This window comes from Salmo salar, chromosome 05 (assembly GCF_965601325.2).
Source record: "Salmo salar chromosome 05, fSalSal1, whole genome shotgun sequence".
NCBI lineage: Eukaryota > Metazoa > Chordata > Actinopteri > Salmoniformes > Salmonidae > Salmo > Salmo salar.
The window spans coordinates 57,406,909-57,421,348 of record NC_138295.1 but is presented as its reverse complement, the minus strand read 5'-3'; the positions used below and the strand labels follow the sequence as shown (position 1 = coordinate 57,421,348).

Sequence of the window (14,440 nt, the reverse complement as noted above, 5' to 3'; positions counted from 1 at the left end):
TTTCAACACCTTTTTTGGTTACTACATGATTCCAAATGTGTTATTTCATAGTTTTGATGTCTTCACTAATATTCAACAATGTAGAAAATAGTAAAAATAAAGAAAACCCCTTGAATGAGTAGGTGTGGCCAAACTTTTGACTAGTGCTTTATATCTGGATTGTTAGCAATAAAAACACATTCAAGTATCGGTAGTTGCCTTAACTGTACTTTTAAATTATAAGTCAGTCAACACCAAAATGTCAGGAAACAGAATTTATTGACGTCATTCAAAGTGGGTTTGAACATCGTGTGGTACATCAATGCAATGTGTGCTTACTTGGCTGTCAAAATAGAAATGCTTCACTGTTTAGGAATTTCCCATATTTCAGGATGTGCTATTGTGTAGATGCTATGCAACTGGCACCATGTTTTAATATTTGTTCAACATTGTAATGTGTGTCATTACTGACTTCTTACTTTACATAATTACTGAATCATGCTGAAATTACTGACTGCTTGTAACCTGTATTCACCTGTATTCATTGTAAATACATTAACAAAAAATAAATATACAATAACAACAAAAATACAACATGTTGAAGTGATTCATAACCATCACACACATTTTGTAAGTTCTTAAATACACATTTTCTGTAACGCTAAGTTACATATTCATAGAAGAGGAACAACTCAGGGAAAAACAAACAAAAATATCACACTCTTAAACTGTTGCGAGATTAAATGGAATTAATTGAAAATGTATGTAAGGAATGACACTAATCTATAAACACACAGTTAAAAGTCAGAATAAAAGAACATATACAGTGCCTAGTGAAAGTCTACACACCCCTTGCACAGTCTTTACATTTTGCTGCCTTAAAAAAAATACATTTGATTGTTTTCCTACCGATGTACACAACTTACTCCACATTTTAAAAGTGAAAGAAAAATTATAAAACATTTTCCAAATGAATAAATAAAAACATTTAACGGAGCTGTCTTAATTACGTATGTTTTCACAACCCAGAGTAAATTCTTGGTGGAAGCACCTTTGGCAGTTATTAGGGCTGTGAATAATTTTGAATTAGATTCTAACAACTTTGCACACCTCATAGGGCAACATATACACATTGTTTTTGTCAAAACTTCTCAAGTCCAGTAAATTTTGTTGGGGGTCATTGATGGACAGCAATATTCAAACCTTGTGCTGGATTCCAGCCGTATCACTGAAGTATCACGTAGGATCTACTTAAAAATGTAATTTATGATTGAGCCGACATTTGCAGCGTTTAACGTGAATGTAGTCTCCGCAAACGCGGGAACATTGCCTTTAAATTTCAATCAAGCTATAACTCGGATCTTCCGGAGACAGTACAGGTTCATCAAAGCTGCGACTGAGAGACTGAAAATCAGCTTCTTGATTTGATTTTCATTTAATTTGACTTCGGCGATACAGATTGAATCCGGATTGAATCCAGCAGATTTAAGTCAGGACTGAGACTGGACCATTCAGAAACACTCAGCAGCTATTGGAAAGCCATTCTTGTTTGTCTTTGAGATTAAAATGTATGTAATTGACTTGCTGAAAAATACAACTCTATCCCAGTGTTTGGTATTCAGAAGGGAGGGTTTCTAACTTTTTATCTGGGCTTTGCTCCTTTCATATTTATTATGATCCTGACAAACTCCCCAATCCCTGCCGGGGTCAAGCATACCAATAACACGATGTTGTCGCCATAAACAGGAGGATCAACAACATTGCATTCCCTCCACATTACTGGCCTGTATAGAAAAGTAAAAAGGAGGAAGCCTGTGTTTAAAAAAAAACCACTCCAAATCAGCCATTCTGTTTGCAACAAGGCTGTTAAGTAATACTGCAAGGAAACACAGCAAATAAATACACTTTTTGTCCTAAATTAAAAACCACGGGCCAAATCCAGAACTACACAACACAGAGTGAAACCCTTTGTATTTTCAAGTATTGTGGACTGTACTGACATATCTGCTTTACAATCAGTGACAAGGTTTGAATATTGTTGTCCATCAATGACTCCCAAACCAAATTTTCTAAGCTTGAGCTATTTTGACAAACACAATGGGTATGTGTTACCCTAAGAGTTGTGCAAAGTTCACAGAATCTTATTCAAAATGATTCACAGCTATAATAGCGGCCAAAGGTGCTTCCACCAAGTATTACCTCTGGGGTGTGAAGACATACGCAATCAAAACATCTTATTTTTTTTTGTTCTATTAAATTGTAAAAAAAAAATGGTATAATTGTTCTTTCACTTTGAAAATGTGGAGTTGGTTGTGTAGATCAGCAGGACAAAATCTAATGTATTCCCTAATTGGATTTCATCTTAAACCGAAATAGCCAAATCCACTAATTTCAAGGGGTGTCCACATACTTTGTATATATTGTGTGTATAGAGATGCAAATCTAACTGATGAACAGACACTGTAGAATGACTGGTGTTAAAAAAAGGTGGACGTAGTGTTTCTACAGTTTGAAAGGTGACGATGATGTCTCTGCAGTGCATTATGGGTGGTTTTTCACAACCTTGCACTAGCTTATCTGCACATAAGCTTTACTCCCTCTATACAGCAGCTTACTGTGCCTTTATACTCTCCTCCTCTTCCTCTTATCTAACTCAGGTTTTCCCTAATTTGCCTCAGATATGACCTGACCATGACATATGTTCCCATACCTTACCTCCTCTTCACCATTAGAGGAATCTTTCTACTTAGAAAGCAGTGTCACCTCATCCACAGCTGTTTCTGCTGTGTTGTGCTGCTCAGATTGTCCCAGTGGGGCCTCTGTAGACTCCTGGACACTGAGGGCAGAATTAGTCACGCCCTGTAGCTCTGGCAGCGCAGAATCCTTTGCAACTTCTTCTTCCCCATCACTCTCGTGCCCTGCCTGGGTTTCTTCTAAGACTTTAGCTCCATGGTCTTCAGCGTGATCCCCCTGCTCCAGAGCAGGATTGGCCTCCTTCTTCCTAGCCCCTCCCTCAATACTACCTGTGGAGTGCAGACGGATCACTGCGTACTCTGCCGTTTTGGAGGCGACTCCCCTGATCTCTCCCTCCCCCTCCCCCTCCCCCTGCTTGGCCACCTTGGCCTGGAGTTTGGTGAAGTTCATGTTGGCGTAGTGGAGTAGGTCTGTGTCGTCAATTTCCCTGTCCACTGTCCTGTTGGGCCCGAGGGCCTCATCCAGCATGGCTTTATTGACATAGACATTGTCCTCTTCCTGAAACAGGGTCTGAGGGGTAAGCATCACATTAGAGGGGTTTATATACTTACTGGCAGAGTTTTTTTTTATGTTGACTCCTATAAGCTGTAACTGCCTGGTGTCCACACAAAACACAATGCAAAACAATCATATGAGCAAATCAACCACTGGATAGGAAAGGGCTAGTTGTTAGTTAGTTGTTTAAGATGAGATCCAGACAATATGGTTGCAAAACACTTGATTACAGTAATGAACCACTGCATTCTAAACTGACTTTGAGGTCCTCTTCATGCACACGGTTGATTTTTGCATATTTACATTTTTATTTCCATCAGCCAAGCTACCCGCAATCTTTCACTCCAACAAAAATACCAGTATCTAGGATATGTAATAGGGTGTTCATGCACACTCTTCTGTGAAATATGTATATCAATGCCTTTCCACATTGTTAAACTGTAAGCACATACACATGTGCAATGTCGGAATGTCAGTGTAGTTACTTACCTCATCAGTCACTATGAACTCTGCTGTGTCTTTCTGTCTTTTGTTTGGTGATTGCCTGGCTCTCCTACGCCTGAGAGCAAAACAACAGAGATGTTAAGATAATGTCGTCAAATACCAGTCCAGACAAAAATTGGACCGATCTATCCAAAGGTCTTTCACATTATCGTACCTGCCCTGGCCCCTGTGTCAGTCACTTACTTGCAGATGAGAAGCAGTGGGATACACAGGAGCATCATCACTCCTGCCCCCACACCAGCCCCGATCAACAGAGAGATTAGGTGGAAACCTGCACAATCAAAACATAGAGAAAACAAATGAGGTGTAAAACAAGCACCGCCATTCCTTCTTTGTATTAAAAACCCTTCTTATTTGGCGATGTGAGAGCTTGGGACTATGAGGTTCTATCTGCATAAAGATGTTTCTGAGATAATTGGTTTTAAAGTTCTGAATCCTCATTGGTTTGAATGGTGTCAGCCATTTTTATCTTGTATTCTTTTACATGAATAGGGGTATTTTTACTATATACACAGAGAACATTGAACAGAACAAGGCTATGTCAATAACTACATTTTGACAAAAAATAAAGATAGAACCTTATAGTTCCAAGCTCTTGAATGGTTAGTGGGACCGGGGGGACTGTTAGCAACTAATTCTGGTGTAGAGCAGGACAAACGTCTCCTAACTGTACCTTCATATGTTTTCATTGATGTTAAGTTAAATGAGAAGCTGTCAAAACCATCAATGTTGGAGCTGAGGCAGACCAGACTCGGTATTTCCTCTTCCTGTGGTTGGCGGATGGTGAGGGAGCTCCTCAGGCCTGCTCGGCCCATTGGCTCTTCCCTGATGATGGTGTTAGTGGAGTGATTGACAGACTCTCCAGCCAATTGCCACACCAGTGTGGGAGCAGGGTTTCCAAAGCTATCACAGAAACATCTGATTTGAGATGTAGCTGAAATCCGGATGCAGCGAGAGGTGTTCTGGATCTCTGAAGCAACTACACCGAACAGACAGGGAGGTCACAATTGTTGTTAATAGTTCATTCACATTAATGAGTTATTGCCATTTATAATCAGTAGAATAAATACTGTACAGTACATACATGTCACATCGATATTGATGGCTTCAGAGTTCTGCAGTCCATGGACATTCTGAGCCTCACAGTAGTAATGTTCATTTGAAAGCCTGGTTACATTGAAGATGTTGAGGTTCTCTTCAGACCCTACAATGTCCTTCTCCCATCCCTCAACTCTGTACCAGGTGTAGTTATTCACTGCTGGGTTGGCATTGCTGCTGCAAGTCAGAGTCACAGAGCTGCCCTCTGCTACTGAGCTAGAGGGACTGACTGACACTGAGGTGTTCTTGGGGGGATCTGGAAGAAAACAGTGCATTATACACTTCTCAACAGTGGTGTTAGTCTGCCTATCCATACTTCCCATGCTACATGTCTGTAATTCTATACAATAAAGCCAGCTGTGAGCCAGATTCCGTTGCCATACCTAAGCCAGATCCTTTCCACAATAAGGGCCAAACCTGGGCTGGCATATAGATGTGGCTCAGTTACCACTTTGAATTACACCAGAAGTGGGCCGCATCCAACTTGATAGGCTAGGTCTAGCTTTTTCATGGCAATGATCTGGCTAAGTTAAGGCAATCAAACCTGACCCACTTTTGGACCGTTATTCCAAGTGTTTACTAGGCCACATTAACACGCCGGAGGATTGTTTGGGGGCTGGATTTGGCCAATAATAATTTTGCTTTCTAGGTTTGTCTTCGGAAACCCTTCAGTTGAGATAAAACACAAATCTTGACTAGATTGCCAATGACAATACAGAACAAACAGCCATGCATAAACATATTCACACTGCCATACAAACTCAACAACAGGCTTCAGTGATGGAGGGCCATTGACACACACACACACAGTAAAGATTCATGGTTGTCACGCAACAGGACAATGGCCCACTGTCATTGGACCAGACAGTCTGGGCACTGGCGTGAACCCATGACCCAGACGTTGGCCACACACCAGGTGTGGCTGGCCACAGCAGCTGGATGTGTGCCTCAACACAGAGTCATATTCAACCAGTTATAAATAGAGTGTTTATAGCGTCTTGGTAACACAGCATCTTGGTAACACTTTACAATAAGGTTATGGATTAGCATCAACTATATTAGTGAAAGGTTCTACATGTACCATTTCTAAATGATGGCTAAAATATGACATGTTCCTTTACCATTAGTAAATGATTAACAAATGCATTGACACAATTTAACGATACATTAGTTGATGCCAAATAATGAAGCCTTATGGTAAAGTGTTAGCAGCGTCTTGATGTTTCTATGTTTCTGTTCCTACACTAGGAGCTATACTGTATTATACCCAGGGATGGAAATTAAGCTAGCCTGCTAACCCGTGTCTAGTACTTTTCAGACCGGGCTAGTAGAAAATGTGAACCGACTAGCCCGCCAGCTAGTGACATTTTGTCTTTTCAAATATTGCGTGGCACATATTTTGGACCTAGGTTAGTAAAAATTGCAGTATACTATCCTGGCTGGCCAGTGCCCAAAATCCTTAAATTACATCCCTTATCATACCATTGCAAAAGTATAATGTATATAACTTACATTGAATATCCAGCTGAACAACTGTGGCTTTTTCCGTACCAAGTGCATGCAGTGCTTCACAGCAGTACTCCCCACTATCACTTGCTTTACTGTCTAAGGTGAAGCTCTCTCCAGATCCTAAAGTGACAGCCTCAGTCCCATTGATTTTGTACCAGGTGTAGTTTTTCACTGCTGGGTTGGCATTGCTGTTGCAGGTCAGGGTCACAGAGCTGCCCTCTACCACTGAACCAGAGGGACTGACTGACACTGAGGTGTTCTTGGGAGGGTCTGGGGGAAAGAAACAATAGATATTGTACGCCAAGAGTCAATTTAGTGTGTGTTATGATACTGTCCATAGTTGAAAATATTGTTAATATTTGGTTTCATTGTGTACATACATATTCCATCTAGTTGAATGACAGATGAGTTCTCGGCTCCATGGTCATTGATGGTTTCACAGTAGAAGTAACTATCATCTGCTGGTACCTGGACAGTTAGCATTCTGCTAGCCCCCACTGTTGAAACCTGTTCTCCAATAACTCTGTACCAGTTGTAGCGCCCCACTGCTGGGTTGGCATTGCTGCTGCAGGTCAGACTCACAGAGCTGCCCTCTAACACTGAACCAGAGGGACTGACTGATACTGAGGTGTTCTTGGGAGAGTCTGAGGGAGAGTGCAGAGAAAGTTGTCAAATTCTATAGAAATAAATAACTTACCATACATGAATCTAACTTAAGATGTGAAGTCATGAATCAACTTACAAAGAACAGTGACTGTCAGATACGTTTTGGATGATTTATCACTCTTGCCAGCTTGTCGTTTGTACAGCGCAGTGCAGGAGATCTTCTCTCCATGGTGGACATGTGAAGCGGTAAAGTTCAGGAGAGAAGTTATGACTTGATTCGGAGTCTCTTGCAAATCCTCCACACTGTCACTCAGTGTGGGGGTCCATGTCAGAGTTGGAGGGAGTGAGGGACAGGGGGCAGCAGCAGAGCAGATCAAACTCACTGAGGTCCCCTCCATCACATCCACTGTTGCTGGACTTAGAGTGGGTTTGGATGGATACTCTGAGGGAGTAAAAAAAACAACCTTTTATTACATGAGCAGTGCATTAAATACAGCCAGTTCAAACCTGCAACTTAAATGAACACACCACATCACAACACACACAACACACACAACACAGAAATAGCATATTCTAATGATACTCTACCTTTTACATCAATCGTGACACGTCCTGGAAAATTATATTTCAGAGCATTGTCACATTCAAGTCTGAAACAAAAGTAGTCATTGAAATAAGATGTGAAGTCATTCAGGATTGTGGTGCATTCCTTCTGCTGCAAGTTCCCAGTTAGATTCCCTTGAATGGTGTTTAAGCCTGTTCCTGTGAGACTAGAATCAAACACGTGTACTCTTCTCCATCCTTTCCTCCATATTCCTTTACATGAAGCTGTGAGGGACGACTCATATCCAGATCCCAGTGTAAATGAGCAGGGAATGGCCACACAAGATCCACTGAGAGCCTCTATATTCTGAGGCATCAGAGCTGCAAAGTCTAGGCACAGAACACCTGAAATACACACAACAAACTATTAGACTTAGGTTATTTTCAACTTCACTAGGTTGTTGTTTTTTCCTACAAACCGTAAAAGAATATGTTGGCTAGTTATTTAGCGATGTGCAGAATAATCTGGCTAGTATTTTGGGGGGATGTAGCAATGCTAGTAGACATGGATTGTATAAACTATCACTTTAAAAACCCAGTGCAAACGTTTTTATCTCAATATGACATTATTTCTGGCTAACAATAAAGCAACTTACTGTAATAGTTATTTTTAATGTTTTTTGTTGTTGTTTGTTTTAATTCTCAAGCAAGAATTTTGCTAGGACTGTCTTCGAGTGGGGAAGGGAACAAAATGGTGCATTAACCACAGTGTGGATCAATCCACCTGAGCAGAGAATGGATATGCAACCTTAAAACGAAGTTATTGGCAGAGAGGTTTGAAACGCTCTTTGTTATTGGTCTATTAACTTTACCCCCCTGGTGATGCCACCAGGGAAGCCAAAACTCCAACCACGCAAAACCTGCTGTTTAGAAGGTCCTGTATTTCAACCAGCAACTATCAGGAAATGACACCAATCACATTTTTACAGTGTTAGTTCACCAGCTGTTGTATAAATATGATACAAAACACAGGAAAAACTGAATGTTGACTGCGCTGGGCTTTTAATAAGGATCAGAACACTAACCATGTTTCCATCCACAGTTTTCATGAGAGTAAAGTCATATCGTATTAAAAAAAATCATGATGGCAGTAGCTAGGTTAACATTCAATTAGCGACAGATTTTCATGCGAATATTCTAAAATCCGATAAAGAAAATATGTGCAATTTCCCACCAGTGGTGTTTCCACCAAATGGACTTGTTGCAGATAGAAATCACTGCATGATTACATAGTGCACACAACATGTACTTTTTCGCTTACATTTTCATGTACCAAATAAAAATCTAAAGTTCATAGTGTTCCCATCGCATTTTCAACTCATATTTTCCTTATGCAGATTTTTAAATATTCACATGAACATCTGTCGCCAATTGGATGGAAACCTAGCTACAGAAACCTAGCTAACCTATAAAATGTAAATGGTAACGTGCAATGGGAGACGCAAGAAAGCAGTGCATCAGACCCAGCCTTTCCCACATCGACCCACCTTGCAGTAGATAACCAATGACGATGAGTCTTTCAGCTCCTGTCATGTGCATGATTCTCTGTATCAGAAATACTCAGATGAGCTCACTGTCTGGACAGACAGACACACACATTCAGTACATTGTCTTAATTTTTTTAAACATTAAACTAACAGTGAAAATAACTTTAATTAAAGTTAAACACATCAAAATGTCGACATTTTAGTTTTGATTTGTCATTAATAGAATGATTCCACACAGATTTTGATTGTAGGGAACTGAAACCACATTGACCCTATTCTCCACAAGACAGAGTGAGTTTTCTTGCTTTTTTACTTGACATGTTGGCTACACCACAATAATTTGTATCAGAATGAGATTTGAATCATAGTAACATGAACATATTTCACACATAATAAATATAGAATAAAAAATAAATTATTCAATTGTACCCTAAAGCCAATGAAGATGTGTTGATTCTGAGTAGGTATAAATACCTAAATTAAGCATAATAAAGTCAAACAGGTTCATGTTTTGGGTGTAGATTCATTTCCATTGAAAATACTGACCAATAGAAATGTATTAAGTGTATAGAGCTATGAGCTAATTAGGTTGATATTTGTGCAAATGTAGATGTAGCCTATACCTGACACACTTAAGAAAATGTAGCCTAGTTGAACTTGACAATATCAGCAATTTGATTTTAATTTGATGCAATAAATATCTGAAATGTGTTCCCAAATCCAACTCATCTGAAAATATCAACACCTGGGAACATACACTTTAAAATGTTGCACTCCACATTGCAAAACGATAACAGTCGCATGAATTACCATAACAGAAATAGTACAAACAGAAATAGTGTCTGCGACCTCTTACCAGTATTCACGCGATGGTCATCTGTTCAAATCCAGTGCACAATTCAGGCTTTATAAATGACACCTGAAGTGGTGTTCTGTTGTTCAGCTGCCTGCCTGTCAATGTGGTAGAGTGTCAGAAGAAGTGGCGCTGCTGTTTGCAAGACAGACATTTCCTTCACTGAATAAGCGTCAACCCCCAAGCGCTAGACTTCCTCTGTAATATCAAATGATCATCAGATTTTTTTACTCACATTTACTAGTGAGATATATCAAGCTTCACAAGGAGGGCAACATGCACTGATTCCTTTAAACGTACGCAAATATATAATCCAGTGGCTAGTAAATTACACAGAAAGCTATAGCCCCTTGCAATAATTATCTTTACTTCTCTTTTTTTATAAATGTTTTATGTCAAAGGAATACAATCCAACAGTAATTTGACCAGAGATTTAAATACACAAATGTAATGAAATAGTCAAGTTTCAAGTTGACTTTTTACAACGAGTTCCAGGTTAATGGGGCAATAACTGTTCAAGACATCTGTGGCTGATGGATATTACACATTTGACATGTTGCATAACTTGCTGCTTTCCATAGCTACTACTCAATGGGCTACATTTCAAAGAAGGTTTAAAAGCAGACTTTAATGTGGATATCATAAATGTACAATTCAAAAGGCTTAGAAAAAGAGAAAATTAAATTAATAAATGAATAAAAGTCCCTTTGATGATGAATTGATATAATTGTTTCCCTACACAATTTATACAGTGGCTTGCGAAAGTATTCAACCCACTTGGCGTTTTCCTATATTGTTCCCTTACAGCCTGGAATTAAAATGGATTTTTGGGGGGTTTGTATCATTTGATTTACACAACATGCCTACCACTACGAAGATGCAAAATATTTTTTTATTGTGATACAAACAAGAAATAAGAAAAAAAAAAAACTGAAAACTTGAGCATGCATAATTATTCACCCCCCCCCCCCCCCAAAGTCAATACTTTGTAGAGCCACCTTTTGCAGTAATTACAGCTGCAAGTCTCTTGGGGTATGTCTCCATAAGCTTGGCACATCTAGCCACTGAGATTTTTTCCCATTCTTCAAGGCAAAACTGCTCCAGCTCCTTCAAGTTGGATGGGTTCCACTGGTGTACAGCAATCTTTAAGTCATACTACATATTCTCAATTGGATTGAGGTCTGGGCTTTGACTAGGCCATTCCAAGACATTTAACTGTTTCCCCTTAAACCACTCGAGTGTTGCTTTAGCAGTATGCTTAGGGTCATTGTCCTGCTGGAAGGTGAACCTCCATCCCAGTCTCAAATCTCTGGAAGACTGAAACAGGTTTCCCTCAAGAATTTCCCTATATTTAGCCCCATCCATCATTCCTTCAATTCTGAGCAGTTTCCCAGTCCCTAACAATGAAAAACATCCCCACAACATGATGCTGCCACCACCATGCTTCACTGATGGGATGGTGTTCTTGGGGTAATGGGAGGTGTTAGGTTTGCACCTGACATAGCATTTTCCTTGATGGCCAAAAATCTAAATTGCAGTTTCATCTGACCAGAGTACCTTCTTCCATATGTTTGGGGAGTCTCCTACATGCCAAACATGTTTGCTTATTTTTTTCCTTTAAGCAATGGCTTTTTCTGGCCACTCTTCCGTAACGCCCAGCTCTGTGGAGTGTACGGCTTAAAGTGGTCCTGTGGACAGATACTCCCATCTCTGCTGTGGAGCTTTGCTGTCACGTCCTGGCCAGTATAAGGGTTAATTGTTATTGTAGTTTGGTCAGGACGTGGCAGAGGGTATTTGTTTTATGTGGTTCGGGGTGGTGTTTTGGTAAAAGGGTGTTTGATTTAGTATTTCCGGGTTTTTGGTTTATGGTCTATGTTTATGTATTTCTATGTGTAGTCTAGTAAGTGTGTTTATATGTAGAGTTAATTGGGGTGGACTTCCAATTGAAGGCAGCTGTGTGGTGTTGCCTTTGATTGGAAGTCCTATATTAGTTGGGTGTGTTTGTCTGTGTGTTTGTGGGAGATTGTTCTGTGTTTAGCCGTGTGCCTTGCCAGACTGTCTGTATATCGTTCGTTCACTTGTTTTGTTATTTTGGTGTTCATTTTGGGAAGTTAATAAACCTCAAGATGAGCTTACACATAGCTGCTGCGTTTTGGTCCTCCATTACCGACGAAAACCGTGACATTTGCAGCTTCTTCAGGGTTATCTTTGGTCTCTTCGTTGCCTCTGATTAATGCCCTCTTTGCCTGGTCCATGAGCTTTGGTGGGCGGCCCACTCATGGCAGGTTTGTTGTGGTGCCATATTCTTTCCATTTTGTTATAATAGATTTAATGGTGCTCTGTGGAATGTTCAAAGTTTCTGATATTTTTTTATAACCCAACCCTGATCTGTACTTCTCCACAACTTTGTCCCTGACCTGTTTGCAGAGCTCCTTGGTCTTCATAGTGCCACTTGCTTGGTGGTGCCCCTTGCTTAGTGCTGTTGCAGACTCTGGGGCCTTTCAGAACAGGTGTATATATACTGAGATCATGTGACAGATCATGTGACACTTAAATAAAGTTCACCTGTGTGCAATCTAACTAATTATTATGACTTCTGGAGGTAATTGGTTGCACCAGATCGTATTTAGGGGCTTCATAGCAAAGGGGGTGAATGCATATGCACGCACCACTTTTCCATTTATAATTTTTTTTCATTTCACTTCTACAATTTGGACTATTTTGTGTATTACATGAAATCCAAATAAAAGTCCATTTAAATTACAGGTTGTAATGCAACAAAATGGGAAAAATGGCAAGGGGGTGAATACTTTTGCAAGGCACTGTAAACCTTTCAGTGTTGCGTATGTTATATATATATATATATATATATATATATATATATATATATATATATTATAAATATATATATATATTATAAATGCCATTTAGCAAACACTCTCATCCAAAGTGACTTAAGGACCGTACGAAAAATTCTAGGGGGAGGGGAGGTCCAAAATAGGGGAGAGCGTGCAACTTATTTTTTGCTTTGGGGAGGGTTGTGTGGTTTTTTATTGGATACAGGGGAGGGGAGGGTGTTTTTTTTATTGGACACAGGGGAGGGTAGTGTGGTTTTTTATTGGACACATGTAAAGGGGTGCGTAACTGGTGGCAGTGAAGTCAGATGCAGGAGAGCAGAACTAGATAATAGCCGGAGCAGTTTCATTTCAAAACCAACGGCATAAATAAATAAATAACCAACATGGGTACAAAACCCGACGCGCACCAGTAAACATGTGCACAAGCACTTACAACAAACAATTCCACACAAAGACATGGGGGAACAGAGGGTTAAATACACAACACTTAATGAGGGAAATGAGAACCAGGTGTGTAGGAAAACAAGACAAAACAAATGGAAAATGAAAAGTGGATCGACGACGGCTAGCAGACCAGTGACGCCGACCGCCGAATGAACAAGGAGAGGAACCGACTTCGGTGGAAGTCATGACAGTACCCCCCCTTGACGCGAGGCTCCAGCAGCGTGCCGACATCGGCCTCGAGGACGACCCGGACGGCGAGATGCAGGGCGATCCGGACGGAGACGGTGGAACTCCCGCAGCATTGAAGGGTCCAACACGTCCTCCACTGGAACCCAGCATCTCTCCTCTGGACCGTACCCCTCCCAGTTCACAAGGGACTGAAGGCCCCTCGCCCGACGCCTCGAATCCAGTATGGATCGAACGGAGTACGCCGGGGTCCCCTCGATGTCCAGAGGGGGTGGAGGAACCTCCCGCACCTCAGACTCCTAGAGCGGGCCAGCCACCACCGGCCTGAGGAGAGACACATGGAGCGAGGGGTTAATACGGTAATCGGGGGGAAGCTGTAACCTGTAACTCACCTCGTTCAGTCTCCTCAGGACTTTAAATGGCCCCAAAAAACCGCGCACACTGGGGCCTCACTGCGGTGATGGTCTGCGCTGGCTTTCTGGCGCAGCACGGTGCGCTGAAGGTGAACATGAGAGGCGTCCCATGTCTCCTCTGTGTGCCGGAACCAGTCGTCCACCGCAGGAGCCTTGGTCTGACTCTGATGCCAAGGAGCCAGAACAGGCTGATACCCCAGTATGCACTAGAAGGGGGAGAGGTTAGTGGAGGAGTGGCGGAGCGAGTTCTGAGCCATCTTTGCCCAGGGCACAAATGCCGCCCACTCCCCCGGCCGGTCCTGGCAATAAGACCTCAGAAACCTACCCACATCCTGGTTAACTCTCTCCACCTGCCCGTTACTCTTGGGGTGAAAACCCGAGGTAAGGCTGATGGAGACCCCAGACGTTCCATGAATGCCCTCCAGACCCTTGAAGTGAACTGGGAACCCCAATCAGACACTATATCCTCAGGCACACCGTAGTGCCGGAAGACGTGTGTAAACAAGGCCTCTGCAGTCTGTAGGGCCGTAGGGAGACCGGGCAGAGGAAGGAGATGGCAGGACTTAGAGAAACGATCCACAACAACCAGGATCATGGTGTTTCCCTGTGATGGGGGTAGATCGGTCAGCAAATTGATTGACAGGTGCGACC

General features: G+C 41.4%; 1 protein-coding gene across 1 annotated transcript; it reads right to left on the bottom strand.

The window, feature by feature from the left end:
* Nucleotides 1-239: 239 nt before the first annotated feature.
* Nucleotides 240-10,019, bottom strand: LOC106605168 (myelin-associated glycoprotein). Its single transcript, XM_014200545.3, has 11 exons — nt 9,892-10,019; nt 9,036-9,125; nt 7,534-7,893; nt 7,082-7,387; nt 6,720-6,983; nt 6,343-6,609; nt 4,817-5,086; nt 4,406-4,711; nt 3,916-4,003; nt 3,718-3,787; nt 240-3,243 (listed from the first exon to the last, which is right to left on the bottom strand). The coding sequence occupies exons 2-11, from the start codon at nt 9,085-9,087 to the stop codon at nt 2,722-2,724; spliced, it is 2,505 nt and encodes an 834-aa protein (XP_014056020.2). The 5' UTR covers nt 9,088-9,125; nt 9,892-10,019; the 3' UTR covers nt 240-2,721.
* Between the last annotated feature and the right edge of the window lie 4,421 nt (nt 10,020-14,440).